Here is a 25,802-nt window from a genome sequence, read left to right as displayed (position 1 = left end):
CGAGTCTCCCTCCCGATTCTTAGACCGAGCTCCTTTACTTACGTCATTTTTTATTTACGCAAACATTGTATGCCTTCGGGCCATATTCTGTTATTTTCTGCACTGCTTTACTTTCCGTAGTACTATGCAACATTTGCGATGCTTACATTTGGTTATTTTCTTTTGTGCACTTTTGGCATGTACAAACTCGCTTTATGCAACATTGAGTATTTTGCATTTGCATTCACTGCTTCTTCCGAATTTATCTTCGATGCTTTCAAATCACTAAGGTGAATAAAATCGGCAGAGTGCGAACTCCTCTGCTATGTGATGTCTTAGTATGAAAATAAAAATTCAACGCCCTCGCTCTCTAACTCCTCTGCTGTGCGAGGTCTTAACAGGAAAATAAAAATTCAACACCCCCACCCCCTAACTCCTCTGCTAGGCGATACCTTAGCAGGAAAAGAGAAATTCAACACCCCCACCCTCTAACCCCTCTGCTAGGTGATACCTTAGCAGGAAAATAAAAATTCAACACCCTTACCCTCTAACTCCTCTTCTAGGTGATACCTTAGCAGGAAAAAAGAAATTCAACACCCACACCTTCTAACTCCTCTGCTAGATGATACCTTAGCAGGAAAAGAGAAATTCAACACCCACACCTTCTAACTCCTCTGCTAGGTGATATCTTAGCAGGAAAATAAAAATTTAACACTCCCACCCTCTAGCTCCTCTGCTAGGTGATACCTTAGCAGGAAAATAAACCTTAGCAGGCAAATAAAAATTCAACACCCCCACCGTCTAACTCCTCTGCTAGGCGATACCTTAGCAGGAAAAAAAAAATTCAACACCCCCACCCTCTAACTCCTCTGCTAGATGATACCTTAGCAGAAAAAGAGAAATTCAACACCCACACCTCCTAACTCCTCTGCTAGATGCTACCTTAGCAGGACAAAAGAAATTCACCACCCACATCTTCTAACTCCTCTGCTAGGTGATATCTTCGCAGGAAAATAAAAATTTAACACTCCCACCCTCTAACTCCTCTGCTAGGTGATACTTTAGCAGGAAAAGAGAAAATTTTCTTCTCCACGCTACTTCTCTACTAGGCGATGCCTTAGTAAGAAAATTTAACTTTTCTCCTGCCCCAACTCCGCTCCTCTACTAGGCGATGCCTTAGCAGGAAAATTTACTTTTTCTCACCCATCCTACTCCTCTACTAGGCGATGCCTTATTAGGAAAATATATTTTTTTTTCACCCTCACAATGCAACAACATTCATGAATTGAAAAGAAGAACTTGATTTTATTGAATTCCAACAGATTACATAGGAAAATTCAGAAAACAAAATACATCAACGATAGAATCAAGAATAATACTTCCTAGGTGATAAGCATTCCAAGGCCTCTTCAAAGCCTTGCCTTGTGCATTCTCCAAGTAATAGGCTCCAAAGCTCAGCCTCTCGATCACTTTGAAGGGACCCTCCCACGTTGGGTCCAACTTTCCTTTCTGCTCTTCTGGCACCTTCCTCAGGACCAAGTCACCTACCTGGAAGTTTCTCTGAACGACCCTCCGATTATAAGACTGTGCAATGCGGTTCTTATACGCTTCCATGTTAATGTTGGCAGCCTCTCTCTTTTCTTCCAGAAGATCAAGGTCAGTGGCGCGTCTCGCACCATTGTCTTCGTCATAAATCATTATTCTTGCTGATTCCAACCCAATCTCAGCTGGGAGTACTGCCTCATTACCATAGACCAAACTGAAAGGAGTTTCTTTGGTTCCTTCTCTTGGGGTGGTTCGGTATGCCCATAAGACACTTGGTAGCTCATCTACCCAATTTCCCTTAGCATTGCCAAGTCGAACTTTCAGGCCCTGCACCAGCGTCCGATTAGTCACCTCCACCTGCCCATTACTCATTACTCTGCGGGTAAGCTACAGATGTAAAGACTTGTTGGATCTTCATCTCTTTACACCAAACTTGGATCTTAGCCCCTTGGAACTGTCTCCTATTATCAGATATCAATCTTCTAGGCATCCCATATCTGCACACTATATTCTTCCATAAGAATTTCAGAACGTCATTCTCAGTGATTCTTGCCAACGGCTCCGCTTCCACCCATTTCGAGAAATAGTCAACTGCCACCAATAAGAACTTTTTCTGAGCAGGAGCTATAGGAAAAGGCCCCGCAATATCCATTCCCCACTGGTCAAAAGAACAAGCGGCCGTGATAGCCTTTATCATCGCGGTCGGCCGGTGATGCAACCGGGCATGACGTTGACAACTATCACAAGACATCACTATCTCTTGAGCATCATGCATCACTGAGGGCCAACAATAACTGGCTAGCAACACCTTCCTTGCCAACGCATAAGCCCCCAGGTGATTTCCACAGCACCTCTCATGAACTTCTCGGAATACATAATCAGCCTCTTGATAACTCAAGCATCGAAGAAGCGGCCCTGCGAAAGAAGTTCTATACAACACTTCTCCGATCATCACATAACGCGAACACTTTGTCTTCAACTTACGAGCTTCGCGAGGGTTATCAGGAAGCTTTCCCTCTTTCAGGTAATCAATTATGCCAGTCCTCCAATCCTCCTCCTCCTGTTCAATTGCGGGTGAACTCATGTGAGGTGTGAGTTCTACTTGGAATACCACATCTCTAGTCTTCCAACTTCCCAGTGTTCCAGCCATTTTGGCTAGAGTGTCCGCCTTTTCATTTTCTTTCCTGGGAATCTGTTCAAATGTAATATCTGCGAATTTCTCTCTGACTCTGTCCACTTCTTGAGCATACTCAATAAGTTTTTCATCTTTCACATCATACATTCCCTTCATTTGTTGTGCTACCAGCTGTGAGTCAGAAAAAATAAGTATCCGGGTAGCTCCCACGTTTCTGGCTGCTCGCAGTCCTGCCAACACAGCCTCATACTCTGCCTCATTGTTGGATGCTTGAAAGTCCAACCTTACCGCTAACTTCACCTCCTCCCCAGCCGGTGTAATCAGTACCACTCCCACCCCACTTCCCTCATTCGAAGATGAACCATCCACATATACTTTCCAAGGGTCCTCATTTTCTTGATGCACGGTCTCAGCCAGAAAATCGGCTAAGGCTTGTGCTTTAATAGCTGTTGTCGGCTCATACTGGATGTCATATTCTCCCAGTTCAGTAGTCCACTTGACCAAACGACCAGACATATCTGAATGAGTTAAGATCTTCCCCAATGGACTGTTGGTGAGTACCACAATTGGATGAGATAGGAAGTATGGCCTCAAACGTCTTGCTGTCATCACCAAAGCCAAAGCCAATTTTTTCAACCCTGAGTATCTGATCTCTGCCCCTTTGAGTGCATGCGAAACATAGTAAACCGGCTGTTGAACGGATCTATCTAGCTTGACAAGGACCGAACTCACAGCTCCTTCAGTGGCAGATAAATATACCCACAAAGGCTCACCAGCTGCCGGTTTGGCCAGGACAGGAAGCTCGGCAAGATATTCCTTCAATTCTGTGAAAGCCTTCTATCAATCCGGACCCCATTCAAATTTTTTCGCCTTCCACAAAGTCCGGAAGAACGGTAAGCTTCTGTGAGCAGACCTCGAGATAACCCTCGCCAGCGCTGCGATCCTCCCCGTCAACTTCTGCACATCATTCGGTCCTCGGGGAGAAACCATGTCTTGGATAGCTCGAACCTTCTCGGGGTTAGCCTCAATCCCCCTCTCTGTCACCATATAACCCAAAAACTTTCCACTCCTTACCCCGAAGATACACTTTTGAGGATTCAGCTTCAGCCCGTAGGATATGAGGGTGGCAAAGGTTTCCACCAAATCCGGTATGAGCTGGGCTGAGTCTTTTGATTTTACCATGATGTCTTCCACATGTACTTCGACATTCCTCCCCACATGCTCAGAAAAGACTCTATCCATCAATCGCTGATACGTGGCTCCGGCATTTTTGAGTCCGAAGGGCATGACAACGTAACAGAAAGTTCCTTCAGAGGTGATGAAACTCACTTTATCTTGATCCTCCACAGCCAAGGGAATTTGATGGTACCCTTGATAAGCGTCCAGCATGCACAAATACTGATTTCCATCTGTGGAGTCCACCAACTGATCTATCCGAGGCAAAGGATAACAATCTTTAGGACATGCCTTGTTGAGATCTCTGAAGTCCACACACATCCTCCACTTCCCTGAACTCTTCGGAACAAGAACGACATTCGAGAGCCAAGTAGGAAACTGTACCTCTCGAATGTGCCCAGCATTGAACAACTCTCCCACCTCCGTCTTTATAACTATATCTTTCTCGAGCTCGAAGTGTCTTTTCTTCTGCTTCACGGGACGAGAATTTGGTAAAATGTTTGATCGGTGTTCTGCTACATCTGGGCTCGTCCCTGTGAGCTCTTGGGCTGACCAAGCGAACCCGCTGAGATTAGCATGTAAACAAGTAATGAGTTCATCCCTGATCTCTGGGTCAAGGTCAGGGGCTGTCCTTAGCGTCTTCTTATCGGGCCCCAATGCCACGATCTCCGGCTTCTCACCCATCACCTCATGAACCTCCCTCACTACTATGGGCAACCCGCTTCGCCCTCTTCTGATCATATTGACCTCCACACGCGCACTCTTCCCCTCATAACACCGACGCGCGATCCTCTGGTCCCCGCATAAGACTCCAACCTCCTTCCCTGCAGGAAACTTCAACTTCTGATGATACGTGGACGCTACAGCTCTGAAATCCTTTAGGGCTGGTCGCCCCAGAATTCCATTGTAAGCGGATGGGGTGTCAACCACAGTAAACGTTGTCATCTTTGTTACCCGCCGAGGCTCATGTCCCAAAGATAGAGGAAGGACAACCTGACCGAGGGGCGGGATGGCATGTCCTGCAAATCCATATAGAGGAGGAGAGATCGGCTCGAACTCAAATCCCTCCACCTTCAACTGATCCAGAGTGCTCTTGAACAGGATATTAACAGAGCTTCCATTATCAATAAATATTCGTGCCACATCGTAATTGGCAACGGTGGCCGTCACCACCAAGGCATCGTTATGAGGAGCCACAATGCCTCGGAGGTAATCCGGTCCAAAACTGATGACAGGAACCTGAGGTAAGTCCGCACTCCTAGATATTTCAAAATTCTCCAACCTCCTCCCATGCGCCTTCCGCGCTCGCCTGGAATCCCCATCCGTAGCACCCTCCGAGATCATATGAATCATTCCTCTCGTAGGGTGGTTATCCTCATTCGTTCCCCTCCTCGGTTCAGCGGGCTCCTGAGGGACATCCTGACCTCGTCCTTCTCTCCTCGGCTCCTTGATCCTCTGGTGTATCCACGGAGGGCCTCGACCCCGCCTAGAAGATGGGCGAGATCTCAGCTCACTCTCGGACGAGGATCCTTCTTGTCTACCCCGCGACGGAGGTCGAGCACTGCTCTCAACCCTCTGCGACTTCTGCCCCCTCTCCTCTGACTCCCTCACCTCCATTACCTTATCCCGACTCCTATTCAGAGGAACATGTGATGAGAATTGTCCTCTACTTCTGGTTATGTCCTCCTCCCTCTCACCTGCACCTCTCCTCCTACCGCCTTTCTCAGCTCCCTCCACCCTACTCCCTCTGGGTCGGTTTTCCATCCTTCTGTACCGTTGGGCATCTTCTAAGTTTACATATTTTTCCGCCCGAGCTAACAAGTCATCATAGCTCGACGGAGGCTTCTTGACCTGCGACTTGAAAAACTCCCCTCCCCTCAGTCCTTGTGTAAAGGCACTTATCATGATGTCAGGGGTAGCCGTCGGTATCTCCAGCGCTGCACTGTTGAAACGCTGGACAAATTCTCGCAAAGTTTCAGTCTCTTGCTGTTTCATCACGAACAGGCTCAAATAATATCTCTGGTGCCTCTTGCTGCTGGCAAATCGGTGCAAGAAAGCTGTAGAAAAATCCTCAAAAGACTGTATGGAGTTGGGCTACAGGGTATTTAACCATTGCTGGGCTGACCTCACCAACGTGCCCAGAAACACCCTTTACCTGACTCCATTTGAATATTGGTGCAACAAAGCCGCATTCTCAAATCTCCCCAAGTGTTCCTTGGGGTCAGTATGTCCGTCATACTCACCAATGTTAGATTGTCAAAAATTCGGAGGAAGCCCTTCCTCCAAGATGGCCAGTGAAAAAGGGCTTCCTCTCTTGGGTACCCGCGCTCTGCTTCCTACCTGCTCCCTCAACCTCTGTATCTCCTTCCACATCTCCCCCATCTCACTAATCTCCCCAGTTGGGCGGGGTTGCGTCTCCTCCACCCTGCTCTGGTGGACTTCAACATTTTCCTCATGTTCCTGACGGGCGGCCGGTTCCTCTACAAACACAGACTCTTGATTCTTTTTCATGGCCTCATCCACTGTCCGGGTGATAAATTGGCCCAACTGCTCCAGGGTCAAGTTCCCCACGTTTTCATTGGGACGGGTTTGCTCGACCCTTGTCTCGTGAAGGGGCTGCTCGGTTCTTGTCTTTTGACGAGGTTGTTCCTGTCTCGTCTCAAGACGCGGTTGTTCATGTCTTGTCTCAACATGAGACTGTTCGGGTCCCCTCTGAGGACGCGATGATGCTGAGGTAGCTCTTCTACTTCCTTTCCTGCCTACCATCTCTACGTCTCAACTCAAGTTTTCCCACAGACGGCGCCAAGTGATACTCACGGAAAATTTCGGGTCCGATCCCAACGAGCGCCACTAGTTCAGACGTGGGCTTTAAGATCACTCTGAGCCTGAAATCAAGAATAAGACCATTAGAAGGGGGCCAGTCCTGGCGTAGCCCCTCCGACGCTCAAGAATAATTTGTGCTCCTTAATAGACAAAAAAAATGTTTCTGCATTTTTTGAACTCACTTGTTTTCGCATGAAAGTTGGTATTAAAGATTGAAAATATGGTATTATGTCTTTTTCTTTTTTAAATGTTTATAGGCTCTTTATGTGTTACTCATATGTCATTATCTTATCGTTTTTTTTTCTTTTTTAAAAATTTTAAATTTTCATATTGAAATTTCATTCCCCAAGGGGAAATAATTTTTCTACTCTTGAGAAACTTGAAATATAATAAATTATATGTTCAAGTACTATTCTACAACAAAATATATATAAATAAGTTCAATATGAGATGAGAAATAAATTTTTTTTTTTAAAAACCCATAAATAAATCAAACACAATAAATTAAACACTTAAACACAAACAATAAATTGAATAAATTAAACAAAATGACAATTTAAACAATACACAACTCATAAATAAATCATCATTTTAAAAATAATATTAAAACAATAAATTAAACTCAAGAAATTAAAATTAATAGCAATCTAATCTAAAAAATAAATATAATAAATTAAACATTTAAACAAATCTAACACACACAATAAAACAAACAACAATTAAATACCAATTTAATGATATAAATTAAACACAAAGACAATTTGAACAATATATTATTAAACTCAAATATACATGCATGCACTCACACATTCATATTAATGACACAATTGGATCTCATAAATAAATCATAATTTTAAAGATAATATTAGAGCAACAAATTAAACACACAAAAAAAAAATAAATTAAAATTAATAATAAAATCAAACTTAAAACTAATAATAATATAAAAAATGAACACAATATATCAAACACAATAAATTAAACACTTGAACACAATTTAAGACAATAAATTACACACAAGAACAATTTAAACAATACACAATTCAACTCTCTTTTTGATAGAATACCATATTTGTCATTTTTGTAATTAACATGAAATAAACCTTTAAATGTAAGAATAAATTTTCTATAAGACAATCTCTTTAATTTATATCCGTTAGACGTGTAAACTCGATTTATAACTTAAAAATAATACTTTTACACAAATAATACTTTTTTTACGGATCAAATCGGATTAGATATTCATCTCATACAATTAACCAATGAGACCTTCTCATATGAAATTTTGTGAAAATGTAAACAAATATTACCCTAGGATCCCAAATTTTTAAATTTTATTCAGGCTCAAGAATCTCAAGTACGACCCTCATGTGGAACACCAAATTGAAGATCTACATGCTCAACGTCGTAAACTCACGGACAATTCCTTAGATTTTTTTTAAGCCGTCACATTTCCAGTACATAAATCCCATACAAAAATCCACAAGGCTTCTTTTATATATATATATATATAATCCAATAGTTTTAATCTGTATCTGTATATTTTACTCGGCGTCGAATCACTCAGTGGATTTTTGCGTGTTTTGTCTTCTGCTGTAGCATGTCCTGTTTTTCCTGAGTCATGATACTTTGGATTTTCGACTTTCTCGTGGGTCATGAAATTTGGTATACAATCATATTGGAGGCTTGTCCAAAGGCATGACATATCTCATGCTTGGCTTTCTGAGTTGAGAGCTTCCATATGATGCAATTGTGGACTAGACGCATGCCATATACATTTGCCTCCTTACGTTTGGGACAACCAAAAAAGAATACTTCGACATGCACCATACTTTCAAATTTCTCATTCGGGCAATCACCGACAGGAAAATGCCGTTAACACGCACACTGATAGCCAGCAGACCTGAACCTTCCAACTGTAATGTTTTGATTTTTGCTAACTTGTTTAATTGTAACCTAAAATACAGTTCAAACCAGAAAATCACTGAGCATCAGATGCTTCTAGCCTTGACGGAAGAGGGTTATCAACAACCCTTCTTGGCTTCCAGTCAGATTCTTCCCTAGGTTGTCTCAAGGCAACAAATGGAAGAGCGTCACTGCATGATTGGTATATATGACATGCCCATGGATATGACTCAGGTGCAGACCAAACCTTTTGCTCTTCAAATGCAGTTTCCTCAACAAGATGTTCAGAGATGCAGTACACCAAATCCAGTTCTGGCTCTATGAAATTTGGTACAGCAACACATCCAAGTGATACATAGCCCTCAGGCGCACGCGGAAGCCAAATTGATACAGAACTTTTATAGTCATCTAAGCAATTTCTCCACACCTGCACAAAGAAGGTTTTTGTAACTGTAAAGCTAAATTCAATTATAATCAAATGGTCAAGAAACTCCTCGAACAGTCTTTCTTAATAAATAGGTGCCAAATCTTTAGCCTATATAATATTCCTTGTTAAGGTCAATAATCAGTATTGCGAAAAAATTAAGCAGAAATAGATGGTAAGCTGAATAATGTAAATATTCAGATTTATAGATTTATAAAATTTCCAGTGTCCCGAATTAAGCATGAATCAAAGAATATTTTGCTACGCCACTTCTACTACAGTCTACTGCTACCCAGTTTAAACGTTGGCCAGTTGTCATAATATTTACTGTGAATTTTGTGAATTTGGCTGAATAATATTTTTATTCCTTACACTTGGTATTTATACAAGAATTACCAAATCTCCTATTAAAATAAAATATTCTATCAAATCTCCTATTAAAATAAAATATTCTGTTTCTATTAGGCTTAGAATCCGGAATCAGTTGTCAATAACTAATTCCGGATTTAGCACATTTTCCTATTATAGAATAAATAAAATAAAATCCTAAATACAAATCTTACTAGGAAATAATAGGAATTCTAACAATCCCCCTCAAGTTGATGCATAGATGTCGATCATGCGCAACTTGGATTTAAAAGAGTCAAACTGAGGTCGATGAAGATTTTTCGTAAGAATGTCAGCAAGTTGACCATCGGACGGGACGTACGGAATGCAAATTTCCCTGGTGTCAATCTTTTCTTTGATAAAATGACGGTCAATCTCGATATGTTTAGTCCGGTCATGTTGAACTGGATTATGAGCAATGCTGATAGCAGCCTTATTATCACAGAATAACCGGAGAGGAGTAGTGAAGGACATATGCAGCTCCCGAAGTAGAATCTGTAGCCACAATAGTTCACACACACCGTTAGCCATAGCTCGATATTCTGCCTCCGCGCTACTTCGGGCAACAACAGATTGTTTCTTGCTCTTCCAGGTGACCAAATTTCCCCAAACAAAAGTGCAGTAACCCGACGTGGAGCGGCGATCATGAACCGAACCTGCCCAGTCCGCATCAGTATAGGCCGACACATTCCGAGAGGAATTCTTGCGAAAAAGAAGGCCCGAACCCGGAGTACCCTTAAGGTAATGGAGAATACGAAAAACAGCCTGAAGATGGTGTGCATAAGGGTCATGCATGAATTGACTGACTACATTCACAGCGTGAGCAATATCGGGGCGAGTATGTGCAAGGTAAATGAGGCGGCCTACCAAATGTTGGTACCGAGACTTGTCAACGGGAACAGCGTTAGGAACGTCGCACAATTTCTCATTAGGATCCATTGGAACAGTAACAGGTTTGCAATGTAGGAGACCTGTGTCGCGAAGTAAGTCGAGAACATACTTGGTTTGGGACAGAGCAATCCCTTCAGATGAGCGTGCGACCTCCATCCCCAAAAAATAACGTAGGGGTCCCAAGTCCTTCATAACAAAGGTAGAACTGAGAATTCCTTTAAGCCTTGCTAACTCCGGAAGATCACTGCCGGTAAGAACAATATCATCGACATACACAATCAAAATCGAAACAAGACCCTGAGAAGAGTGCTTAAAAAACAGGGTGTGGTCCGATTGAGCCTGAGAATAACCGTGGGTAGTGATGACTGATGTAAACTTCCAGAACCAAGCCCGAGGAGACTGCTTAAGGCCATAAATAGCCTTACGAAGGCGACAAACGTGACCCGGAGGAGAGTCTGCAAGGAAGCCCGGAGGGAGCTTCATGTAAACTTCTTCTTCAAGCTCACCATTTAGGAAAGCATTCTTGACATCAAGCTGATAAAGGGGCCAATCAAGGTTAACGGCAAGTGAGAGTAGAACACGGACAGTATTAAGCTTAGCCACCGGGGCAAAGGTCTCCTCATAATCCACCCCATAAGTTTGGGTATAACCTTTGGCAACTAACCGAGCCTTGAAGCGCTCTATTGAACCGTCAGAATTATACTTGATTGTAAATATCCAGCGGCAGCCAACCGCATGCTTCCCCGCGGGTAACACGCCCACCTCCCACGTATTATTAGTAGTCAAGGCATCCATCTCCGACATAACAGCCTCCTTCCATTTCGGATCCTCCATGGCCTCATCGATAGAGGTAGGGACACGGGTAGTCTGTATAGCAGAGGCAAAGGCTCGATAGGAAGTGGAAAGGTTANGGGGGATGTATTATGGACAAAGGCAGTACAACCGAAAACTTTAGGGTCGACGGAGGTAAAAGTGCGGTTCTGCGGGAAGTAGGAGTGAAACAATGTAAAAGGAGTTTTAAAGCGAAGGACTTTGGATGGTAGCCGATTAATCAAATAGGCAGCGGTTAACACGGCATCGTTCCAAAAACGAGTAGGAACTTTAGATTGGAACATGAGGGAGCGGGCAATCTCAAGTAAATGGCGATTTTTTCTCTCTGCGACACCATTTTGTTGGGGGGTGTCGGTACAAGAGCTTTGATGAAGAATTCCGTGAGAGATAAGGTATTCCCCCAGGATGGAATTAAAGTATTCACGACCGTTATCAGTCCGCAGGACTTGAATATCGTTATGAAATTGAGTTTTGACAAAGGAGTGAAAATTTTTAAATGTGAGGGCTGCCTCAGATTTATCTTTAAGAATAAATACCCAGCAAAATCGAGTATGATCATCAATTAATGTTAAAAACCATCTTTTATTGGTATAACTCGGGACCCGAGATGGACCCCATAAATCACTGTGTATAAGGGAAAATGGAGCAGAAGGTGTATATGGATGTGGTGGATAGTGAACATGGTGGTGCTTTGCTAATTGACAGATATCACATTGAAAAGAAGACGGATTTTTATTTGTAAACAAAGAAGGGTACAAATGTTTTAAATAATGAAAACTCGGATGACCTAATCGGAAATGTAAAAGCTTAATTGGACAAACATTAGAAAAAGAAAAGAGGCCTAAGTGTAAAGGTCGATCGTTAATTGGACCAGTGTCGTCTTCGTGGTGAAAGATGTAGAGGTCATTCACTCGTCTAGCATTGCCAATCATCCTCCCCGAACGACGGTCCTGAAAAACACAAATATTGATAAAAACCATTTTATCCCAAAAGCTTGAGCTAATGGAAGATGGCCCAATCATACCTATACTTTAATACTCCCCCTCATCTATAAACCTAAGGTTGGCGAGTATATTCTTAAAATTAATATTCATATTCAAAATCTATGCGTGAAGCATTTGGTCGGAAAGTAACAAAGGCAACCTAATATAACCTCAAGAAAATATATGGAGATATAAGCACCAGGGATTTTGAACCTTTGATACATGTTTCTATTGATACCACTTCATGAATGTGGAATAAAAATTTTAAAACCTCCTTCGGGTAGGTTAATAACATCATTTCTAAGGACAAACCAGAAAAGGCATGCCTCTATGCTGAAACATATACTGAGAAGCAGGAAACTGAGACTGTACAGAGAAACTGCCAAAGCATTGCTGCAAGTTGAACCTTAAGACAGTTTTCACACATTTATGCCAACTACACAAAGATCTGATAAAGGTCTTACCAGGTCATAACCAACCGGAAGAGCAAAGAATTGATCAGAAAAACAATATACAGCTGCAACATTAGGAGGATGGCTGCCACGACGAGCTATATCTCCAATTGCAATGTACCTAAAGTAATTATGCTGTATTTAGATCAAGAGACATAAATGATAACACTGATGGCATCAGTGGCATGCAGAAGAATTTTAATTTCGATTTTAATCATAGAATAAGAGAAACTAGATTTCAGAGATTAAAGAAGAAGGTTCAGCCAACTTAAAATATATTGACACCTACTGTCTAAGAAAAGAGTATAGGATAATTTCTTTCAGAACTTGTCAACATTGTTAATCTATCTACAGATATTAACTCGTAATGAACTCCTGGTCTCTAACAAGCAATTTTTCAACCATGGAAAAATATAAAAAAATTAGCAAATTGCATCTAAACATTTTGTATTTGACTTACAAGACTAAATCCAGATTCCAGCAAACCAAATTCAAAGAGAAATGAAAAATGCAAATCTTTCAAACAAAGACGTAATTAGTAAAGTGGGCAGGAAATGTGGAACTGAGAGTAATGATCAGTTGGTACTTACCCTTTTGGACAAACAGGCCGCCAGACACTACAAATTTCCCCGCTGTCCGAGCTCTACAATGAAGGAAAATTATTTAGAACAGAATCAGTTTGCCAATGTTGCCACTACCTGGAAAATGACTGTAAAAACATCTAGATCAAAGATAATCACCTGCTTCTGACAAAGTGTGCAACGACCTTTCGATTCTAGCTCACTGCCCCATACCTTGGTAAAGTTGATACAATGTTTCACAAATCTCCACTCACTTGAAACAGAGCCGAAAGAAAGCTCTGTTGACGTGATAATGCCTCTTTTTCGTTTCTGCGGGTCTTTACTATCGATTTCATTCCATGTAGAAGATTCATGTTTTTGGACTGAAGGAACCTGAAGCACGGAAAACAACATTATATATAATAACTCGTTTACTTCTTTAATTTATATACCAGTTTGAGGAGGTGTTCAGACCAGTACCATTAACCTCATTATGTCATTCTGATTTGCCTTCAACATCTTGCGCACAATTGAGCAGATTTGAACTGCTTGTGGCTCTCCCTCTGATGTTTCTTCTGTATTACATTTTATCACTCGAACAAAATTCTCAGATCTACTAAAGCTTTTTAGATGGACTATTAAATGAGAAGCACTCGGGTAACCAGCTTTCGCCAACTCAAGTGCCAAAATATTTTCCCATGGCACATCCCACATAATCTTGCATGGTTTTTTCTCCATCCTATCAGGAGCTGCACACTTCTCACATGGCAAAGCATGGAGTCAATAATAAAGTAGAATATACAAGTGGAAGAAAAGGAAACTCAGCCAAAAGAAAGATAATAATAACAAATAAAGATGAGTTAGTAACAACCTGCAGTAGCATTACTCGTCTATTAGTCACTAAAACAATCCGTTGATAGGGTACCACAAAATGATTAGAATAGCCGTCTGACCAGGCAAATTTTGAAGGCTCTTTGAATATTTCTGTGCACCCAAAACTTCGACTTGCTTCTGCAAGGTAAAGTACCATCTGAAAAAGAGAACAAGTTAAACCATCCACATTCCACTTTCAACGAAACGTTCATGGCAGATTCACTAGAATACTAAATACATTATCCTGCTCTAAAAAATAAACCTTCCAGTAGGATTTGATAGCTTCAAACTATTCATCAGAGTTTCAACAACAGTTTGCACAACTAAATATTCCACACATCTCCCCAGAAAATTCAAAAATATCCTGGAGCATTTGATATATCATGGTTGAAAAAAGAACCACCGGAGAACTAGTCATTTCATTTGGCACCACACCAAAACTTAGAGGAAATATAGTGAATTCATTATACTCTTGAGAGCTGAAATCATAAAGAAGAAAGTTATCATGTTGAATGACATAATATATGGAGGATATATGATAATTTTTTTGTGTTCCATAACTTCTTCTGTCTTGTTCTTGTTTGGAAACACACAAATGTGTTATCAATTGTCGGAATGATTTCATTTTGGTTTGGGTATGAGACACAGACCAAGCAGCTCAAGAACCAGGACTTTCCGGTGCTAGACATGGCAAAAATCAGTCATGGACATTACAACAGGACAAATATGCTGGGGCCAGGTATAACCTTTAGAAATGCACAATGGGGATTTTTAGGGTTAACCCAAACCCAGAGAGAAGGGGGGAATATTAGCATCACACATAATGCTATGACCATTTTAACACCACAATCTTGAGTTCGGTTTCAAAAGAGATGCTTCCTAATCCTGATTGTGCTCTCACCTTTTAAACTTGAGATTTATACAGATGGTTTAGTGCATTTTGCCTAACAAATTTGAAGTGTCTCCACATGATACTGATGCTTATGAGAATCCTCGACGCTGGTTAATTGCACATTTTTATAGTTCCCTTGGTAAAATTTTGACCCCAACTAAATGTTGAAGGCATTCAAGAAAATACCGAATAGAATATTTAATGAAACATCTTTGATGTAATGATTTACCTGCCCAAGAGCTTCTCTCTCTGAGTACTCTCTAAGTATATTGTCCACATGAAATGCCCGTGGATTCCGTATTCTCTGGAGGTTTTTCTTGTTGTTGAGAATTTCTAAGCACCTGGAACAACTTGCACTGATTCCATCAACAGTCAAAGAGACGAAGTCTAATGCTCCACTCACTGGCTGTACAAAAAATCCCAGGAAAGCTTGTCCAAGCCCATGGGCTAGGCCAAGAAGACCGCTTTGTCTGGCACTCTGCACAGGTTTCCTCACAACCCCTGACACACCAAAAGCAACACCTTGTGCAAGAGCTTCCGTTCCTTGGACAAGTCCATCACCAACACCTGTGATCCTCCTCGACCACACCTGGAATCATTACTAATTGTCATACAAACATGAAGTTACTATGATTGAGAAATACCGGAAGCATAGTTACCTGCTTTGAACGAAGCTTTAAAAACTGCCCATCAGTCGATAGCTCAGCGAAACCTTTACTAAGTGAAGACAAAGTGGAGCTTGTCACACCAAGTACATCTACTGAAAAAATGATATGTAATGGATTATGAATCAGATCTCTCCAAATACGGTTTCCAACAGCGGAAATAATAGAACTCTTCCTTAGAAATCTGTCTCTGTGCATTACTTTTCGAAGATGGACCTGAAAGAGGTATTTTCATCAAGGTTATAGGATTTCTAATTTATCGAATGATTTGAACATAATTTCTTTTTTTATACTGCCAAATAAAGAAACGATATAGATAGAAGATGATGTTGCAGTCACGATATTGTCAGAATAAACTTCAGATTGAGAAATTACAATTTACAAGATTATCATTGAAACAAATCAAATAAACAGAGAGGGTGTAGACAAATTTGGTATATATTAATTCTGCAGAAGTTTACAAGTGTAAGTAGCATATTATGAAAACTATGTTTAATAAACAAAAAGTCGATAATGCAATAATATTTTTACAAAATCTGTAAAACATTCTTAAAACTCATCACTATTTCTCTAAAACGTTGAAAATATAAATCAATTTACCAACCACATATGTTACAACCCAAGTTTAGTTTATATCAGGAAAATATAGAACGTTAATTTAAAAGGCAATTCTACACAGTAAGCACATCTTTCAATTATAATACCATCATAAAATTACTCAACATATAGAAGTATTCTTTTTTTAATAGTTACTGTTTTTACTTTCCAATTATTGCAGGAGACAAAATCACACGTGTAATTATTCACGACTATGCCCCTTAATGAAAAGCAATGCATTAATCTTTTATGCCAACGGTAAGAAGTCAAATTTCATCAATATGTAAAACAACAATCTCACTAAAAACCCAAACAAATTCAACATAAAAATTAACTCTAGAAAAAACTTAATTTCAGAAATATGACGAAAAGGCATGTAAAAAAGTAATAAAAATAGCTCAACCACATCCCCATGATTGATAAGAATCAAATGGTGAAACAAAGATATTTTATCCTAAATTAGGTTAACACTCCAAAAACTAACTTCTTTTCTACCACAGAAATGATATAAAAAGTATGAAAAGAGCTGAGATTAACAATATATTGTTTTGATATTGCAAAATGCAAAGTTAATTGAATTTTCAATTATACCTCAAAGAGAATGAGAAATTTAAAGCTTGCAACTAAAAAGAAAAGTTACATCTCTGGAAAAAGAAAAACACCCCAGTAAATAAAAACTATCAGTGTTGTCCACCCACAAACAACCAGCTCACACCTGGATTTTAAATGCATTCCCAACAGCTGAGAGTAAAGGGCTCCATACACCAAGTAGTCCGTGTGGTCTTTGACCTGGTGCAGTCTCCAAAGAAACTTTTAGCCTCACCTCGGAAATGTCTATCAAGCTGAAAGGATATGGACAAGTAACTGATCAGAACTCTTCTCAGAGATTTAGGAGGTTTTGCTTAGTTTGCAGAAAGAACACCTATTTCCAGTTGGAAATCTTGAACACAAAGGAAAGTGAATATTCCTCATCATGCTAGGGAAGTTAATCATATCTTTTTATTTTTTGTAAATCCCTCAGATTAGGTTCAAAATTTCCTAGATAAGTTTTTCCTTGTTAGTATTTCCCACTCCATATAAATCTACAACTAATGTTGTTGAATAATATACACAAAGTAGATGTTTTTTTAATCTCTCTTTAACTCAATTTCCTTTCCAATACAAGAGGACGAACACAACAAAAACTTCACAACTAAAAGAAAAACTGAAACAAAAACTGCTACGATTTGCAAGTGTCAAGAGGATAAAAACAGGCTAATCCTGTAAAAGGGCGAGAAAAAAGAGAACAATATGAAACTATATCAAGTTTTCACACTGAGGCGAAATTTTGGAAGCTATGTCATGTTCATAAATAAAGAGCATGCACAGATTCACTATTTATGGACCATACCAACATCTGGCTTTAACCATTATATTAGTACAGAGAAATTAGGAATTTCCAGCAAGTATCAATGAAAATAGCAACTAAATGGTTATTTCTGTATCACATTCAACTGGTGCTTACTCTACACGTATCTCAGGATCAACTTGAGAGACACTGGAATTTTGAGGAATGCGGTCTAATTGAAGACTACTGTAGAAATCTATCAGAGCCCAGATGATTGGTTCATGGATGTTAACCCTCCAACATTTATCAGTCACCTGCCATAATACAAAAAGATTAGCAACATGAACTGTGAGTTATACTCTTCATGTAAGTACCCAGTTAAGTGTTGAAACTGAATTATGTTGGAGGACATTACTCGTATATAAACATATGGGTAGATTTGAAGACCATCAAGGTTTTCATTGCGCATGGTTAAGGTCATCTTAAACACTGGATGATGCATATCAGGGGTCTGTTCAGGTGCCAGAAGAACAGGCATCACAGTCAAAGGGAGCTGATTGTCTAGCTGCATGTAACCAAACATAAGCTTGAACCTGTCAAAGCAAAAGCAATCAGTGAATCAAAACAAGACAGAAATATGTAAATTGTCCATTGCATAGAATCAGATATTCTGCCCATCCTCGAAATTTTATTTTAACTGGAGAAAGTGGTGAGATGCAGAAGTATCTGGTTAAAGATGCGGATGAGGAATGCATCGAAAAACCTGGTAGCATGCTTAGCTCCAACTTTGAGCATCTAATTTCTTTGAAAAGAACAAGTACCATGCTCTAAAGATAAACAAATTGATATCAAAAGCCAGCTGGCAATATAAACAAATAGTAACATACTATGCAATTTGTCTACCGTAAAAACTTAAAATATGAAAATAAAAACATATCGAGTCAATGTAGCAATGGACGCAGCCCCAAATACTGACTAAAACTTTGTCTCAAAGAGTCCAAGCACAAGATGACATTAACAGTGTCAAGAGATAACTTGAAGATACTGAAACCTGCTGGTAGTTCCACCATCGTAGCCAGTCGAATAGGATATGAAGACCCTCTCCATGTACAAGTAGGCAACTTCTCTTGGTTTATGGTCCACAACAGAAATTCCGACAACTCCTAACTCGACTATAAGCTCCAGTGCAGACCTCTCCTCTTGCAACTTACCGTGGATTTGAGAACCATCCCCCAGCCTTAGAGATCCACCCCCATCTACTGATCTTGTCACTAGCATACTTTCAACCAGAAAGCTAACAACTTTAACGTCACTGGTATTTTTCACATTGATATACAAACCCGAATTGCCATCTAGACAGGACAACCCCAGTTTATTCAAATCATATTTGCAGATCGCGGTATCACTGGCACTATGGACTTTGGCATCAATAATTTTTTGACCATATGGGTCTTCCCAAGAAAAAGCCGTCGTTGAAAGAGGCTGTAACTGAATCCAAGCATCATCCCCAAATCCAGTTTGGCGAAAGCTGATAGTACAGTTATTTGTTCTGTTCTCAATCCTGTTAGGAAAGATTCAAAATAAATTAAAATTAAAGAAATGGATAGAAAACACACTACCTTATTTAAGTGTTAGGTTTCTGTAATGCCAGAATGAAAAAAGAGGTTTATCCATAATCTTAAATTAGTAATATTTGATGTATTTATTTGATCGACCATACACCTGGTTGAAATTCATAACATTTAAATTTTATGCTATGTAGCAAAATAACCAAGACAGATGAGATATTGACAATACATGAAGAAACTTGTTGGTTTCTGTAAGATGGCAATTGCCCTCGCAGTGGATGACTGGATAGGAGTTAGGTCATAATCAAGCTATCAGGACTTCAGTAATGCCTTCAGAAAATTTAAATTGAACAAAAAAATTTATAGAGTATAGCGTCTTCATTCATGTTATTAAGGCAAAGGTGAAGGAATTATTTCCTAGCAGTGACCATATGGAACAGTTACGAGGGAGGATATGGGTGGTAAGCATGCAGGAACAACCGACGGCTTCCTAGCAGAAAGCCCATGTATGGAGTAAGATGTTTGCTAATTTGGAACTAGAAGTGGCAATGAGTTTATAGGATTAAAACTATTAAAATGGCTTTAAGAAAGATAAGAAAAAAAAATATATTTCTGCTACAGACTCCATGGTCGTCCGAAATCGTGTTGGAAAAAGATTTGGTGGTACACGACCTCGAGCTCACATTTCAGAAATGTTAAAAACCGGACAACCAAGAGAATCACATTCCCCTGATGGACTGTCTAATGAGGACTACAAACTCTCCGGATCCTTATGGAAAAACTGGAATCTCCTTCCACCACAGATACTAAGTCCAGTCCTCATCTTGCACATTCAGATATACCTTGAACATCTGCTCATACTGCCTAAAATACTAGTGTTAATATTGCTGCTCCAAATGGTGTCTAAATGAAAAAATCGACATCTACTTGAAGTTGCTAGGACCTGTATGTTCACCATGAATGTTCCGAAGGTATACTGGGGTGATGAGGTCCTCAACGCTGCCTATCTTATTCACCTCATGCCATTAAGGACCTTAATTTTCAAAAGTACGTCAGGGTTTACTCCAGGTAGTCATTTTTCTGTTATCCCTCCAAAAGTGTTTAGGTGTATTTGCTTTGTGCATGTATATATTGTGGTAAACTCGATTCCAGAGCCTTGAAATGTATCTTGATTGGGTATCTGCTACACAGAACGAGCAAAAATGTAATAATCCACCCACTAGAAAGTTCTATGTTAGTATGGACGCGGATGTTACCATTCTAGAAGCCGAAGCTTTTTTCCCTTTGCTCCCATCACATGTTTAGGGGGTGAATGGCCAGATGGAACAGGTGACCTCCTTTGGTCAAACGCTTTGTGAATTACCTATAAAGTGTTCGGGGGGAGCATGGAAGTGATGGAAAAGTTTTTGACGCAGAACAAGATCAAACAGATCGATTGGATCGGCCTAATTTGATAAGATAAGCTCACGAGAAAAAGGAGAATGCTATCATGAAGAACACTCTGCCTAGCCAATCAAACTCCGGCTCAACTCCAATGGAATCAGGTAATCCACCTTCTCTTTCTCTTCACGATTTACCTTTTTGAGTCACCAACATCCCATAATACTCATGATAATGATCTTGATCTTCCAATAGCTATTAGGAAAAGAATCAATCATGTATGCAACATCTCATTTCTAACTTTGTCTCTTATGTCTCCTTGTCACCCTCCGACATAGTTTTTTGTCTTCTGAGTTATATTCCACAGAGATAGATAGGAAGCTGTCAATGATCCTTCATGGAAAAATACCATGGTGGAGGAGATGAAAGCCTCGGTCAAAAAAAGAACCTGGGAGGTTGTTGAACTACCATTGGACAAGAAACTGGTAGGATACAAGTGGATGTTCACAGTTAAGCATAGAGCATATGGTTCTGTTGAAAGGTTAAAGGCCCGATTGGTGGCAAAAGGTCACACCCAGACCCATGGTATCGATTACCAAGAAAATTTTGCACCAATTGCCAAGATGAATTCAATAAGGGTTCTCGTATCTTGGGCTGCTAATCTTGGATGGGATTTATAGCAGTTTGATACTAAAAATGCCTTTCACATGGTGAGTTAAAAGAGGAAGTGTACATAGAAATTACTCCTAGTTTCTCTAGTCAGAAAACTGAAGGAAAAGTTTCTCAATTAAAAAAGGCAATCTATGGTTTGAAGCAATCACATCGGGCATGGTTTGGTAGATTCAGTACAACTACGACTATTTTTAGCTACAAACAAAGTAAAGCAGAGCATACTATACTCATCAAACATCTCAGTGGTTAGATTACTATCATTGTTGTATATGTTGATGAAATAATAATGACAAGAGTCGATCAAGAAGAGATGATTTGGCTGAAGAAACGTTTGGCTGCTGAGTGGGAGCTCAAAGACCTTGGCAAACAGAGATATTTCTATCTCAATCAGAAAAGGGCATATTTATCTCTCAAAGAAAATATATCCTAGAATTACAAAGAAAGTATGAATGTTAGGCTGTAAACCAGCGGATATTCCCATTGAGGCCAACCATAAGTTGAAAGAAGATGGTGGGGAATTAGTTGACAACTTGACATTGATCGTCATCCAAAGACTAGTTGGAAAATTGATTTATCTTTCTCATACACGGCCTGACATGGTCTATGCAGTGAGCAAGGTGAGTCAATTTATGCACCACCCATGAAATATACACCTTGAAGTAGCCTTCCGAATTCTACGGTATCTCAAATCTATCCCTAGGAAAGGACTACTCCTTTCAAACAATGGCAAATAGAAGCGTTCACTAATGTTGATTGGGTAAGATTTCCCTAAGGTCTACTTCTGGATATTGTGTCTTCATTGATGGAAATTTGGTCACTCGGAGTAGTCAAAAGCAAAGTGTGTTGCTATATCAAGTGCTGTAGCAGAATACATGCCAATGACACAAGGAGTTTATAAGCTTTATGGATTAAATGGTTGATGCAAGAAATTAATCTTTTTCAAGAAAAGCCTTTAGTGCTACATTATGACAATAAAGGAGCCATTAGTATTGCTCATAACCCAATTCAGCATGATGGTACTAAACATATCGAGATCGATCAATTATTTATCCAGGAAAAATTGGATAATCAAATTCTAAGAATCAGCTACACAAATTCTAGAAGACAAACTAACAAATGTATTTGGGCTTGTTTGGTAATATGTTTCATCCTTGTGTGTACAAGATGTGTATGGAAGATACACACACACCATCTCGAGGGGATTGTTGATAGACAATTTTAGGAATTAATTAGGACGTAATCATGTAAATTAGTATATGTAGCAATTAGGGATTTTATTAGTACAATAATTTTGTATTGGTTGTACTATAAATACGAGTAGGTGGAAAGAGAAAATTAACCCATTTATTCAAATGTCATCTACCACTTGTAAAATTTTTTTTTGAAAAGATTCTCTCTACAATTTTAATTGTAGAGAATATGTTCAATCAAAGATCAAACTCTAATTTGTATAAAAGCATCGATTTGACCCCAGAAAATAATCTGATTTCCCGACAGATATTCGGTATGTTAATTAGCACAAAACACTGAAAATCGAGATCTCCACTCTGTTGGCAGAAGAAGGAGCTGCTGATGAGGGACACGGTTGGGGGGGTCTATGTGACTAGTTGGTGCTGGGAGTGGAGGGTGGTGTCACGTTTATTTTTTCTTTATTTTTATGAACTATAGAAAGTGGGTTAGCAAAAAGCTTTCATGCAAGATCCGTGATATTAAAGCCAATTTTCAAATGTCATTCTAGGCATTACAGAAAAAATCGGTAACATAAAGAAATACTCTGAACAATGCAAGGACATTAGATCAGTCAGTGAAGGGATCTGAAATAATGAGTACCTAATGGGGCCTTTAGAAGATCCAAGACGGAATACTACTATAAATCGAGATCCCTCCTCATAACCTCGAATTTCTGTACGTAAGAAACTCCGTATACCGTCATGTTTCTTTAGTGCCAGAGTGACAGTGTCCTCCTTCACTATTTGAAGAGGAAATGACCATTCAGTATCATCCAATCGTACCTATACAAGCAACAAGAGTTCTTATCGTACCAGAGAGGTGAAACATATATGCTTACAAGAGGAATGCACAATTTTCATACAAATTCTCCCGATATTAATCATTTCTTTTTCTCCTCTTATTTTATCACAATTGTTTCCGGCCACTAAAAATTCTTGTACATAAATACTTTCGTAACCTGAGTCCAAAAATTAAAGGACTCTATAACTCCAAAGATGTGTACTGTGTACATATGAACATTATGTACAATTTATTTCACAAATAACATGAGTAACAACATACTGGCCATCTTACATTTACAACTATTCTATTTAGTGAAAATCAAGTCGTGCATATAAACAACCAGAAAACAAAATAATTTGATCAGTTAGAGAAATATGCATACAGAGCTCTAAGTCTGATTTGTTTTTCATTGCTCTACCCTCAACCATGTTTTTAGTAGCGGAATCACCAATAATATTTCAACAAAAATGAAACTTCAACAGAAATATCTTTATAGTAACATTGGAAATTAATTTTCTTCATTTTTTATTTAGAATAACAAGTTAAAAAAAAACAATAAAATGGATTTCAGACGTAAACTTATTGCCTATTGCTTATTTAAAATTTTTGCAAAGCTTGTACATTCTCCTCTCAAAACAAGGTATCTTGATGCATGGGAAAACTGCTCTATTCACCTGAATTTCATTAGGTCCATCCATTTCTTGATGCACAAAGGAGACTCTAGTGTCAGATGTCCGCAAAACCTTAGATTCATCTTCACTGTTGAACTTCAAAAACATATTTTGACCCACTCTGTTTGTAAAAGTCATGAATGGTCTGACTGAAATTACCTGCAAAAGGAACAAAAAAGTTCACTATCGACAATCCACAAATCTGAGTTTAAACCCAAATTACAGTTACCTTTGTTGGAACAGATTGGTGAGGGCAAGGCTTGGAAGATACAAAAAGCTGCATGCAATTTCCATCTGCGTTATAAGCAAAAAGGTCCAGGGAACCATCCTGAAATCCAAACGTCAAAATGTGACGTATCACTATTATATGGCTTATGGATTAGATGCAAAATTATGCTGCTATTTACCATGTCTCCTAGTGGAGAAAGATCCTTCACAGGGCCAAACCGCTCTACTCCAGTGTGGTTTATAGATGCTGAGAGGCCCAATGATTTGAAATTTAATGCAGATGCAATTGTATGACCACCGTACATCTCCTCATCAGTAATCTCCTCGAGGATAACTTCTTTGGTCCTTTTAGTCTGAAAGGACAGTTGAAATTTTTTCGATCTTTTAAAGCTGGAGTCAATAAGCCTGAAACTAAGTGGAGGGCACCTCGCAACCCTGATCCAATAAGGCGAATATACTTTGATGATCTTAGGTATCAGAGGCCTTTCCTCGGAATGGTTTTGCTCAATTATTATTTGTACAATCCTGCACCAATAACTTATGTTCTTAAGAATGCAAAAACACACAAAAATTTCCCAAGAAAATTAAAAACATAATTTATATGCCGAAATTCACACCTTCCCGAAACAGAGCTTCTAAAATTCATTGTCTTTGAAGGCGAACGTGAAGATTGTGATATAAGAATGGCCTCCTAGAACAGAATGTTTATATGTAAGGACCGGCTACATATCATGCTATTGAAAAAATTAAAATTTTGCTAAAACAACATATTCTCAGACTCACTTGTAGTGGAAGCCACCCTGCTTGCGGAAGCAAAGAGAAATAAAGAGGATTTCTTATGTCAGAATTATACATCTTGACAGTTTCCCCAGGACTAAATACCCCTCTAAAGCTGGAAAGAAAATGTCCACTGGTTTGCATCTCAAGTAGAGAAATTTCAGTCATAAAAGGGAGATAGTTGGCAACTGATACTGGTGATTTGATGACAATTGCCCAATCATGAATTGGATTAAAATGAATGTCCTTCATGATTTCAGTTGCTTTCGTGCTCAAACTAAACCACATACCACGTAATCCATGTGATGAACTTTCACCTATTTCTGAGCAACACAATAAGCTTTCAGACTCCGCAAGATTTGACACACAAATTTCAGAAACTTCTTTTGACCTATCCATATCCTCAGCCTGAGTTGACATATCCATTACAGAACTCCATAAAAATTTGTCAGTAGTTTCTGAAGGTCTTAACTGCAACAAATACAATGCTGAAGAAGATAGGCAAGGTACAGGAAGGGGTAGAACTTCACCAGGTTTTAGGGGACCAAGAACTATCTCTGATTTAAAGTCCTCAAATACTCGTTTCCTATTCCTTGTCCACCTCCTTTGCCTTGCATAATTAGCATGTTTTAATGGATTGTAAGATTCTGGCCACCCCAAATTTTCAAAGTCTGGAGCATAAACCCATCCATCAGAAGTGTTGACAGCAGATTTATCAACAGACCACTCATCAAGCCACTGCCAACCTGAGGGCAATTGAACTCCAGCCACTCCCTGAAGATAAAAATATCGATAAAATATTTAACCAACTAAAACAGAAAAACTAACATCATGCAGGCAGATTGTTGAAGTAAACATTTTAAAAAAAAAAAAAGCGAACCCATTGCCAGGCTTCATTCAGAAAAATAATGCATGAAGCTGAATTGGAACTCCCATCATCTCTTTTCATGATCCAGTTTGATTATGTCTATGGAAAAGTGATATTGTCCATTTTTAGAAAATAAAAAAGTTATAGCCGCAAAGATCTGTAACAGTAATTTCAATTCTC

At 39.4% G+C, this 25,802-nt stretch overlaps 1 protein-coding gene across 1 annotated transcript in view; it reads right to left on the bottom strand.

Moving 5' to 3' along the window:
* Positions 1-7,971: 7,971 nt before the first annotated feature.
* Positions 7,972-25,802, bottom strand: part of LOC140980865 (uncharacterized) — an 81,082-nt gene continuing 63,251 nt past the window's right edge. The window contains exons 47-64 of the mRNA XM_073446944.1: positions 24,761-25,528; positions 24,595-24,668; positions 24,157-24,502; positions 23,979-24,077; positions 23,753-23,908; positions 22,896-23,077; positions 18,497-19,006; positions 17,861-18,038; positions 17,623-17,759; positions 16,834-16,960; positions 15,516-15,737; positions 15,086-15,445; positions 13,963-14,121; positions 13,566-13,847; positions 13,272-13,484; positions 13,122-13,174; positions 12,544-12,652; positions 7,972-8,990 (exon numbers count right to left, since the gene is read on the bottom strand). Coding sequence (XP_073303045.1) covers positions 8,640-8,990; positions 12,544-12,652; positions 13,122-13,174; positions 13,272-13,484; positions 13,566-13,847; positions 13,963-14,121; positions 15,086-15,445; positions 15,516-15,737; positions 16,834-16,960; positions 17,623-17,759; positions 17,861-18,038; positions 18,497-19,006; positions 22,896-23,077; positions 23,753-23,908; positions 23,979-24,077; positions 24,157-24,502; positions 24,595-24,668; positions 24,761-25,528 — 4,326 coding nt within the window. The 3' untranslated portion in view covers positions 7,972-8,639. The remainder of the gene's footprint in view (positions 8,991-12,543; positions 12,653-13,121; positions 13,175-13,271; positions 13,485-13,565; positions 13,848-13,962; positions 14,122-15,085; positions 15,446-15,515; positions 15,738-16,833; positions 16,961-17,622; positions 17,760-17,860; positions 18,039-18,496; positions 19,007-22,895; positions 23,078-23,752; positions 23,909-23,978; positions 24,078-24,156; positions 24,503-24,594; positions 24,669-24,760; positions 25,529-25,802) is intronic.

The sequence above is a fragment of the Primulina huaijiensis genome, chromosome 7, assembly GCF_012295235.1.
Source record: "Primulina huaijiensis isolate GDHJ02 chromosome 7, ASM1229523v2, whole genome shotgun sequence".
Lineage (NCBI taxonomy): Eukaryota > Viridiplantae > Streptophyta > Magnoliopsida > Lamiales > Gesneriaceae > Primulina > Primulina huaijiensis.
Note: the sequence above shows the minus strand (reverse complement) of the source record. Positions and strands in the feature narration are given on the sequence as shown.